Raw genomic sequence first — 12,138 nt, 5'->3', positions numbered from 1 at the left:
TAATTTAATCCAAACTGTGTTTAAATGTGCATCAGTAAAAATAAACCCCAAAGCTGTTCTTAGGTGAGAGAGAGGAAGTGAGCTGACATTTTCCATATCAACCTAAATGCCCTATTTGGAACCCCTGATGCTTTTGAGTCTTAATTTCTTGTAACAAATCACTAGCCTTGGGGAACAGAATGTATTTGCTTTTAAACCAGCATTGTGTGGTCTCCTTGCCTGTTACCTGGCATACTTCCATGTTCTGCTGAGAGCTGTCCCCCAGAATAAATGTCAGTAAGTTTTTTATTTTTAAAGAAGTAGGAAGTAGCAAATAGATCTTTGTTACTGAATACCTATTTACAGGAACAAAGTCGTCCCTTGTGGTCAGTTTTCTATTTAGTATTGACATTGTGGCCACACTGATCTGCTGTGATTTCCCTTGGTGTAATCCCCAAGATCGAATTCTGATCAATCTGCTTTCCCTGCCATTTTATTCTGGTATTCAGCCCCTCCAGGAAAAGGAAGGGACAGATTAAAGGCAGGTGAAATCACAGTGTATGGGTGGCTGTTTACAATAGGATTTTGGGGTTTTCTGTGGTGCCAGTCAATTGGTGTGTTGTATTCACCCCTGGCTGGTCTAACTCACTGTGTGCAGCTGTGCTGAGCTCGTGGAGTCAGCAAAGCATCACCTTCCTTAACAAACACTCCTCACACAGAGCTGCCCAGAGAAATGTCAGTCTTGCATAGATGTGGAAGTTGTATTCTCTAAATTTTTTGGTTGTTCAAGTGTCAATCACCTGCAAAGACAGACAAAAATAGACTATACCCATATAAAATATCTTTAAATCAGTGTGGAGCTACACTGTTGTGTTACTTCATGTGCAGTTATGTCCTTCAGGTGAAATTTCCTTGTCTTGGCTTTGTGGTGCATCTGGGATCATGAGAACAGATGACACTGGGAACATGCTGTAGTACCAAGCCCACTAAAGACCATCCACTTTCTCCACCTTTTGTGCAGCCCAGACAATCCAGCAACTTTCACCACAACAGGTCCAGGCTGATTGCAAAAGATGCCCTGGGACACAGAACATTTCTTTGCCTCCAGTGTTTGCCTACTCACATCTACACATGTGCTCACACCCCCAGAGAAATAAATCCAGGGGTGTTCACATCACAGAGCTGCTGTGTATGCAAGCAGTTCGGAAAAAAAAAAATATTAGTTTGCCATCCTGTCAACTACAGCATTCATTTTGATGAAAATATTCAGAGCAAAAGGCAGAGTATTAGTTTTTGTATAGAACCATTTTTTAAAAATCACTTTGTTGAACTGTGATGGAGAAAGAGGTACATGTGTAGTTTTTGTTGTGTAAGATTTGAGGCTGAGAACCACCAGCAGACTATTTACCATCTAGTGCAGGATTTCCTAGGGGCATCAGCTGTGTGTGAACTTTTGAAAAGCTGTGTGACATCCTACTGGATACAGGAAAAAAGCCTCTGGAGCTGCAGTGTAGAGAAGTGCAGGAATGGAACTGGTCTTGCCCTGTTCCTCAAATATCACTTCTGATGAATCTGTCAGCAGCAGGAAAATTAAGAGATGCTGCTTCCTTCCTAAAACTCTACTCATGGGGTAAGGAGACAGGAGAGAGATCTCCTCACTCTGAGCTCAGTGATAATGGTAGAAAACTCCCTGGTGTTTTTAGAAGGAGCAGAATGTTTTTAAAGCATTAAAAACATTGCAAAAAGCTTCTTAAGTAATACTCTGACTTTATCTATCATACACAATCATTTGGATTCTAATGCATCCAGGCTTCAGTTTACAGTGACAAAGTCAGCTCTTTGTTTAGATCTAATTTCACACACCACTGAAAAAAACTCTGATGAAACCTATTTTACTGTGGCAAGGGAGAATAATTTAAGATATGGGAAAAGCAATGAACTTTAAAAAAATGGATTATAGTTTTCAGGGAAGAGTGATTCAACATTATTGCTTGGTTTATTTCAATATTATTGTTTGGTTTATTTTTCCCTTTAGCCATTCTTAGCGATCACCAAAACCAATTTCTTGTTTTATAATACAGTTGAGGGAAAAAGTTAATGAAGTGACTTGTGACTTCTTTGATATGAACAGCTCAAAAGGCACATTTGTTTTCACCAGTCCCACAATGCAACTATAGCCACATTTATTTACATTTTCCATTACTGTAATACAATATTTATATGTTTTTTCTAAGAGAAAAATATGGGAGTATTATATCTTTGCAATCATGCAAATTAATCAGTCTATAATATTTTTGAATGTGAATAATTCATTTAGTATTAAATATAGAAATAAAAATTACATCTAACAGAAAGGGAAAGCGCTAAAATCTAAAGTATTTTCCCTTAAAACCATTTGAGAAATTGTTTAACTATACTTAAAAATAGTATCCACTTGAATCTAGTTTGTCTAGTTTTCACAGTCAGGTTTTCTGTTGTGCATATTTTGGTGGATTATCAGTAGTGCTGCTATGAGAGAGGTCCTTAATCTGCTACTGGAGCAATGTTCTGTCAGTCTGTAGTGTATCCATGCTTTTCCTTATCTCTCAGTCTGGTTTGTCAGAGTGGAATGGCTTTTGCACACCTCATTCCAACACTGGCACCCAAAGCAGTGTGAGAGCAGAATAGCTGGAACATCTTCCCCCAGGTACTGAATGTCCCCTGCAGAAATGGTATTTGTTTAAATAGCACTCAGAAAGTCATATTTAAAAGAAAGAAAAAAAGAAAATCATCAATCCCACTACCAAGTGTTGAAAAATGTGTAAATTGGCAGGGAAGACCTCTCAGGTATGGCAGGTACAGGTTCCTCAGGAAAACCCAGGATTGGACAAAGGCTTGGAGATAATTATAAAAGAAAAATAGGGGTGAAGTCTCATTTAAAGTGTAGATACAAAAATTGCACTGGTTTTTGCATTTCCTAGGGTCAACCCTTATTGTTACTAATCCAAGGATCTACCCTTTTTAAGTAGAACAGCGGAAGGAACTATTTCTGTGACCATCTGCCCACATTTAAACTCTGCAGCTGTAGAATTCAGCCTGCAATTGTTCAGATTTGTTGGTTTTATCAAACCTGAATTCCCAAATGAGTTATTTTTTGTTCACGTGCTGCACATAAAACCCAAGAAAATCTCCTAAAAAAGATAGAGGCTAGTCATAACCAGCTTGTTATCTGTCTCAAAAAGTGAATGAATGAGATGGATGCAACTTGATATACACCCTGTAATGGAACAAACCCTAAAATCTGAATCTCAACAAATTTAGAATCTGTTCACACTTCAGTTTTAGTAAAAAATTAAACTTCTGCTCAAAAGAACAGGAAAACCAGATTGCAAGGATAAACTGACAATTAAATCATTCAGGTCAGTGAAATGAAAGCAAGTCCTAGAAGCTTTTGGATTCCAAGTTCTCTTCTATATTTCTGGCCTTACTGTTATTCCATGTAAATAAGATTGTTTATTTTCTAATGAGGACATCTTCTTGATTTGCAGAGCAGTTTTAATTTTTATTAGTAGCCATCAGAAAAATTACCATTTTCTACCACCTTAATAACTGAAGAAACAGAAGATATCAATGTATGGAATACATTCTTCATTCTTCTGCATACTAAACATACTACTTATTATTTTAACAAGGCCCTTTTGATAGTGCTGTTGTCCCATTGTCTGTTAATTAATATAAAGCAGCCTTTCATTTTTTGTACTTGTGAGAAACAGATGTATTTTTAGGAGGAGCAGATGAATAACTTACATATTGGCATTATTATTAAAATGCTGCTTTAATTTGGAACACTCAAAATAGCTCTAATTTTCACTAGTCAGAATTTTGGTGGATGAAATTAAATATCTAAAATACAAAAAAAAAAAAAAATTCTTGAGTTAACTAGAAGGAATGTTTTTGCCTCCTTACATTGTTGCCAAAACAAATATGTTTCCTTAGTGTGAGTCAAATACAGCTCACCTGTATGCAAAATGGATCCTATTGGCAATAATGATGAGCAAAAATGGGATTTGTCCAAGTGCATTTCTTGACTTTTCCAGACTTTGCTTGCCTTTTATTTATGTTAGAAGAATATAGAGGAATTTAGCCCCAGTAGGACTATATCTACTGGAACTCAAGAACAGCACTGCTGAGAAGCCTGGATTAACCAGATCCTGTTTTACTTTCAGGGGTCTGAACTGCAGATTTTAGTCCATTACTGAGATCTGCCCTCTGTTGTGTGAAGTTAGGCTTGCATGTGTAAGTCTTTAGCAGAGGCAAAGACTGGAGTTAAGGGTTTTCAGAACATTGAACTTTGCCTACTTCTAATCCTTCTGGAAATGTTCTAATTTCTCTTTTTTTTTTTTTTTTTCCTTTTTTTTTTTTTTTCTTTTTTTTTTTTTTAATTTTAATTCTAGGCTTGTGTAGTCCTAAAGTTTTACAGGAAGAGAGCCATTGACAGCTTGGACCTTCCTCTTGTTCCTTAGTCATTTAAAGTGGAACCTCATTTTAATCTAAGGGCATTATAGCTGTGTAGTGAAAAATCAATCCCCAAAGGGAAGAGTCAGTCTGTTGAAGTGCTGACAGATAGCAGCACAGAAAGTAAAATTCTGATTTCTTGTTTCAAATCCTGAATTTTTAAAAGCATAAAATGGAAGAGTCATACAATAGTTTAAATAGAAATAAAAGTTCAAAGCAGAAACTTGAGATCTTTTGATCCAGAAAGGCTGGAGGACATGTTTTTAAAATATCATAATATCCTTCTGGTTTGCATGTATAATATGTCTTCTCATCCTTTTTTTTTCTTCTTACAGCACTTCCATTTTGATCAATGTCCTAAAAAAATATGATTTCCTCCAAGTTTCTCTGACTGGATGTGAAAGGAGAGCATGGTTGAGTGTGTGTTCAGTTTTGAGTTCAGCTCCATGCAGATTTGGGTTGCCCACCTATGACTTGGATATAATTTTTCTGAGACTGCCTTCCTAATGACAGTTTTTACTAACATCCCTTCAGCTTCCTCTTGGTTTTACAGTGTCCAGTACATGTACTTCCACATTAGCTCATGGGTCTAGATCAGCCTTTCTTTTGCTTTCTACCTAACACTCTCATTTTTATACATTTATTTCCATCTCAGTTCTGATCTCATTCTCCCCACTCACACAGTTTCCAATCCAAACTGCATTTACACCTGACAGTCATTTTTCTTTTCATAATATTTCATCTCCAGCAGGGCATTAGCACTTCTTCCCCTTTTTGACCTCCACATTTTTTACCCCTTACACTTTTTCCTCCTGTTTTTCCCCCATCTCTTTTAATACCATTAGTCATCTGTCACAGCTTTACAGCTCTCTGCACCACATAATTGCCATGGCCTTTATCTATATATACACATTAAAAGTACACCAACATACACATCTCAGTGTTCTACATATTTTCCTTCCTCTGAAGTGCATTGTCTAGCCTGATTTTGCCAATGTTTTTCCTTCCTAAAATTTATTACCAGCCATATTAAGAGGTCTTTAGCAGCCACTGTGGAAAGCCTATGGACAGATGAGAAGGACAAAAAGTTTTGTAAGACAGGTGGCTTTAGTTTCTAAAAAACATGCTTATAGCAGTATTCATATAGAAAAAAAATAGTTCAAATTTAAAGACACGTGCTTTGGAACAATATTTTGTTTCAGCCATGTATAAATAATTAAACAACCAACCTTGATGAACTAACACAGTGACCACTACTGAGAGGTAACTTTTTTTGTTGGTCCTTTTCTTCCTTTCACAGCAACTACAGTGCACTGTTGGGAGTGTGGATCTATGGCTTTTTTGTGGTGATCTTGCTGATACTGGACCTTTTATATTACTCTTCAATGAACTATGATATTTGCAAATTTTACCTGGCCCGCTGGGGAATCCATGGCAAGTGGATGACACAGGGACAGAGCCGATGGATTAACCCTGCTCAGGACCCAAGACAGACACAGCCTCAGCCAGAGACACAGCCTCAAACTCAGCCCCAGCCTCCAACATCACAGACAGTACACACTTTAAAAGGAGATGCTTTAAGCCCACCCCTGGTGTCTTTTCAGAGTACATCTGCCTGGTAAGTAAGCTAAGCCATACTGAGATATATTCTTTTCCTATTTTGGAGTGTGAAGAATCCCCTGTGTTTGGAAATGCCTGTGAATTCAGGCTGAGCAGCACCACTTCTAGCACATAATTATTTATATCATGACCTGTCTTATTGAATTACTGCATAGGAGTAATGTCTTACTCTGAAATATATTGTCATCTTTTAATCCTTTTCTTGGAGAAACAGGTGCTGCCATCTTTCAGTGCTGAGCAGTTTTACTACTGTGTCATGCAAATAAACTACAAATCTGCATCAACTACAAAAGTAGTTTGAATCTGGTCTCAAAGACTAATTGCCATGTGTATCTGTTGCTCTGGTTTTAAAAGACTGTATAAATAGAGACGTTGGGATAGCTTCAAAGTGAGATGTCACAAATCCTCTCTATTTGTGGCATGAGACACAGAAACAACATAAAAACCAGGTTAGTTTTTTTATATGCACAACCAAAAAAGCTTTGCTTGATCTCATTTGACAGAGTGACGCAAGTAGGCTACTGTAAGGTTAAATGCTATGAAGCCAAGACAAAACCTCCAAAAAAAACCCCTCGGACCAAAAGGGAGGCAGATCTATGGGAGCAAGCAGAACTTGCAGTATAAATAGAAAAAATAAAATACAGCCACAGGACAAAATGCCACAGAATTATTTTGGACTGGTTTTGCAAAGAAAATGAAAGCAAAGGGAGAGACCTAAGTAAAATATTTCTCTGGAAAAGGTGTCAAGAAAGGCAGGGACTTTTTTTTTTTTTTTTTTTTTTTTTTTTGGCAAGAAAGCATTAGTACTTGGAAGGGTGCAGAGAGAGTACCAAGTCACCACTGTATTTTAAAAGAGTTGCAGCGGGCTGAGTGTTGAGTTTTGGCAAAATAAAGCAATCTAAGGGTGAAAAGGATGCCAGCAGTTCCTGGAGCTGTGGAGCACATGAAGCCTCAGCTCTGATGTTGGTCTGAAAGCTTCGGGTATCACAGGGTTGCAGATGGGATGGTAACAGTGATGGGCCTTTGATTTCATCATTTGCCCCTAATTTTAAGTGTAAGTCCAGAGCAAATAGAGCTGAAGATTTGTTGCAATAGGGAAAGAAGTGGTGGTCAGTTCAGTAACAGAGGAGTTTGCTTGGCACTGGATGCATCCAGTGCAGATCAGGCTGAAGGACCATTCCAGCAGCGCCTGCCCAGACAGAAGAGTCTGCTACTTGAGAGAGAATTGTTTGTGCTTTGTTGTGAGTACTCTTCCTTTCCTCCCTCTTTCCTTTTTCCTTCCTCTAATTCTTCCAGCTTTTTTGCACATTGCTTTCACAGTCTCCAGTTAAAATTCCCATGTATGTTAAGAACTACATTTGTAGTACAGTAATCCTGGCTTAATATGTGTGTGTACATGTTCAAAAATTACTGCATCTGCAAATTTACATACTATTAGTTTGCCCTAACATTATAAATTGAAACCATTCAATATTCTTGAAGGCTTGGTTCCTGGTCACCTCTCATGACTGACTCCTGTTCTGTTTCTTTGCTTTTCCCAAGGGTTAAGCAGGCAACGTGTGTTAGGATCAGGTGAGCACATCCCATATACTCCTTGTCCTGTGGTGGCAGGAAATGAGCATTGATAAGCCACTCCAGTAACACTCACTTCTTCCCCAATGAGCTGTTTGTGCTCCCCTCAGCTCCCATAAAATTGTTCCTTTTTTTCCCTCTAGTCCTTTCCTTGCTCAGTGGAAGAAATAAGCAGATGCTTCCTTATCAAAACCCTATTTATCCCCTGTATTTCAGCATGCAGAACACTACACTAGCTTCTATATTTTCATTCTTGTAACCTGCAACTTTTGGAACTTGGAGCCTCTGAACCAAGAGCACAGATGATTCAGTCTGAGTTGGATAAAGAAAAAATAGCAATAGGCAATGGTGATCACAGGCAAGATGTTTAGCATGCAAAAGAGGATTTTGAGTAAACAGCTCCCTCAGAAAATGACAGATTTGTGTACTACAGCAATTGCTAAAACAGTGGGGAGTGGGTAGCCTGGCTATTTATTTCTCTGTTAGATAATCTGCAGGTTATATAGATGAAAATATGGTAATTTTGCCCTACAGAATTTAAGCTTAGTTTCAGAGTCTAGTTTTCTGCTGCAGTCTATATTTGATGAATGACCTCAGTACTGTTTCTCAAAATGTAACCATACTATCTGTGAAGAAGTGAACACTTGCTGGATTTGTAATTTCCATCTCCATTTTTAAAATCACTGAATCTATTAAAAGACCTGTTTTGAATTTTCTACCTGAATTTCCATTATTCTAGATTATGACACCTGCTTTGGTAACACACCAGGTTTCCAGTCTAAAAAAAAAAAAAAAAAAAAAAAACCTTTCAGTTTATGTTGCCATTTTAATGTGTTCTAAACTTATCCCAGCTTTTCTGTGTGCAGGGAAAACAAGCATTTTTCTTTAGCATCTCACAAACACACTGTGTGTGTGTGTATATATATATATATATACTTGTGATGTCATACCTTAAGAATGGTTCCCGTGTACAAATGAGCATTTTGAAAATGCAGAATAGATCTTTGAATCCTGACAGGTATGCATATACCCCCAGGCATAAAAAACTTAAATACCATTAAAAACATTTTCCAAACCAGTTTTCACGTTTTTGTGATGACAGATGTTGAAGTTTTTAACTTCCTGTTCTACATTCATCTGAACACAGCTAAAAATATGCCCATTCTAGAAAACACTACATGATGATAATAGGAAAATGATTTTCACAAATCCCTTGAGTACTGCAGAGAACTGACAGTGCAAGGAACTGTCCCAAGAACTATGTCAGGATTAACCTATAGCTTGTAAAGGAGTTTTTGAATTTTTCTGGATTGAAAAAATGATGTAACTAGTTTTTTTTCAGCATTTCTTTCCTTGCCCCAGTTTAAGTGCTATGAATTGGCAATGAACTGAGTATTTCAGAGGAAAAATCAAGCAAATTCTAGTATAGAGTGGGTAGAACCCACTTAAGGAGGCTTAGAGGTGACCTTATTGCTCTCTACACTTCCTGAAGGGAGGCTGTAGACAGGTGGGGTCGGACTCTTCCACCGGGCAGCAACCAGCAGAACAAGAGGACACAGTCTCAAGCTACATCAGGGAAGGTTTAGGTTGGATATTAGGAAAGCATTTTTCACTGAAAGAATAATAAAATACTGGAATTATCTTCCTAGGGAGGTGGTGGAATGACCATCTCTGGATATGTTTAAAAAAAGACTGGACTTGGCACTTGTTGTCTAGTTGTGGTGTGAGGGCATAGGTTGGACTTGATGATCTTAGAGGTCTCTTCCAACCTCATTATTCTGTGATTCTGTGAACCATCCTTATGATGTTTAAGCATTTGTCACAGTGGATCACTTTGTTGTTTACTTGAGACAAAGAGAACCATGTATAGCCATACTATTATTAGAAGTAAGGAGGTCTGGAATCCATTAGGCAAGCTGCTGGCTGCTCTTGCAGCGTTGTGCCAGGATAGGAAGGAAAATCATTCACCTCAGCAGCATCCAACCCCATTTGCACTAATGTAACATGGGGATTTTACAGCCCAACTAATGCTGATTTCTTCTTCAGTATGAAACCCACCTGGGGGCTGCCCAGGGCCTGTGTGGGCTGAAGGTCAGGGTGGATGCAGCTTCTGCAAGCCCAGCGTGGCACAGCCCGCAGTGACTGAGCTCCCACAGCTCACACACCTCGTGGTGATCCTCCAGGGCACGAGCTGGGCCCTTCCCCACTCCCTGGCCCCATGGAGAACCTGCAGCCTGGTGACCTGAGCAAGCTTTTGCAGCTGGAGATGGATCCGCGACAAGCAGCGGGCAAATTGTTTCTACTGCTCAGCAAAGTAAAAGCCAGGGAGGCGATAAAATGGAATATTGCCAGCTGGGGGATCGAAATCCTGACTGCTGAAACAACTTGTTCTCACAACTGTGGGAATATTGTTAATTAATAGTAATTAAAATAGACTAAAGAGGAAGATCATGTTAAGATGTGTGAACCAGGGCAGCCTGGCAGAATTCCTCCAGGTCCTCCATGGCTGTGTTGTGTTCGGGATGTGAGAGGGAGACCTGATCCCTCAGCTCCTCCTCACCTCCATCAAGGATGCAAATCACAGGGAATAAATACTGTCCTGAAGTGCAACATTTGCTTCTGTGTTCTGTGCCTTTCTGCAGGGCAGCAGGCAGAGGCAGTGTCTGTGATCACACACGTGCTCCCTGGCTCTCAGTTTCAGAAACCTGCTGCTTGGCTAGAATCAGGAAAGGAGCAGCCCAGCAGGGTTAGCCCCTGTTATTTCCTCCCCACAGCTGGAATGGATTAGGCAAAGGGAAGTCTATTTTGCTTCCTCTTATTAAAGGCTAGAATCTGCTTTTGCTGTGAATCTCTGAGGCACTTTGTCTTTCAGACAACAAATGGAATTGTTTCTAGCCTGCTGCTATTCACCTGCTACTTGGCACCTCTTCAGATGACTACCAAAGCACCAGAGAGAATAAAACCCATAAAAATACTGTCAGGGTTTAGGAGCCAGCAGGTAACTGAGCATGTCCTCCACAACGGCACAAAAACCACATGAATATTTTGCTGGTGTGAAAGAATTTGCTTTGGTAGCAGGTTTTGAAGCAGGATGCAGTGTTTCCTTCTGCAACTTGTAGGAGCTGCAGCCTTGCCTGTGTCAGGGGCCATTAGTGCTGCAGTGGCTCACTGGGCACACAAAATCATCTTTGTGGTGACAGAGGAGTTTGTGCAGAGGCTGCTCTTGGTACAAGTTATTTACAGTAAACAAGGGGGGGGGAAAAAGCTGCCTCCTTCCATTTTAGGTAAGTAAGAGCTCAACTTCACATTGGCAGAATTACTTCACTGAACAGGAACAGGATGATGCTGTTTTAAAGATGCAAAATTTTGCATCACAGGGCCAAGCATAGTTTTGATTTAGAGCCCCTACCTAGACTTCTGTGCTAGACTAAATATAGCAAGTCAGAGCATAAGTACTTAGTTTTTTTCAAAAAGATAGAAAAATAATTTAATATTTATACTGTGCTTTTTTTGAAAGAACTGCTTGGGTATTGCCATCATCTGGAAAATCTGTTTGGTTACAAAGATTAGGTAAGTGTGTAAGGCTTTATCTACCATTATCTGTGGGCCTCCAATGCCTTTGTAATATATTGGGTTAGAATAACAGATAATGCTGAATGTATTTTCCTCTAAATATTCTTACCTTGCTTGCTGGGAACTGCATAACTGTAAAAATAGAAATTAGCTCTACCCCAGCCCAAACCAGCACATCAGGGCAGGAAACCAACAGCACAAACACACAGTGGGCTTGCAACTAAACACCTCAAAATCTGCAGTGCTCTGAGTCCTGTTTGCTTTCCTCAATACAACATGCAAAAAAATGGGAGATTTTGGTTCTGTATCATTTGCATTTAAATAATTCAAGTTACTGAGTGGCTGCTTCCCTTCTTCCTTGTGTTTAGAAGTTCACTGTTAGCATGTGAAGTTAAGCCAATATGCAAGGTTTTTATCCAGTTCAATCTAAGTCTTTGTGTACCTAGATATACACAAACTGCAGCTTTTGTTGATACATATGCAACACACATTGTTCATTTCATGCCATATTCTCCTTTTCCTCTGGCTCCATAAATTATAGACCCCATATTGATTTCTCTACATTCTTTACTTCAGATTCATGGCATATGAGCTGATTGATATTCCCTATTTCAGCCGTTTCTCAGCCTTTTCATTGATTTGGGACTATTGCATTCATCAGCTTCAAGGAAATCTTTCTTTTAAAGGGACTGTACAGTTGAAGCAGTTTAACTTAAATATGATAATGAATTGTGAGAAAACAGTAACTAGTAACTCACTCAAAAGTGAGTGGTTAAAAGGTTATCTGAGTACTATTGCTGAATGAACTCTTCATGCTGAGAAATAAAATCTAGTCAAATTACTGGAAACCAGATCTGAACATCTTCCATATTTACATTTTCTCATCAATTCTGGATAGAA

The 12,138-nt window shown here is 38.9% G+C and overlaps 1 protein-coding gene across 3 annotated transcripts in view; it reads left to right on the top strand.

Moving 5' to 3' along the window:
* Positions 1 to 12,138, top strand: part of SHISAL1 (shisa like 1) — a 73,429-nt gene that overhangs the window by 38,964 nt on the left and 22,327 nt on the right. For all 3 annotated transcript variants that reach the window (XR_002465836.2, XM_021535513.3, XM_021535512.2), the window contains exon 4: positions 5,774 to 6,091. Coding sequence is in view for 2 of the 3 variants with exons in the window: in XM_021535513.3 (XP_021391188.2) it covers positions 5,774 to 6,091 (318 nt within the window). In the remaining variant the exon portion in view is untranslated. The remainder of the gene's footprint in view (positions 1 to 5,773; positions 6,092 to 12,138) is intronic.

The sequence above is a fragment of the Lonchura striata genome, chromosome 5 (assembly GCF_046129695.1).
Source record: "Lonchura striata isolate bLonStr1 chromosome 5, bLonStr1.mat, whole genome shotgun sequence".
NCBI classification, from domain to species: Eukaryota; Metazoa; Chordata; class Aves; order Passeriformes; family Estrildidae; genus Lonchura; species Lonchura striata.
Note: the sequence above shows the minus strand (reverse complement) of the source record. Positions and strands in the feature narration are given on the sequence as shown.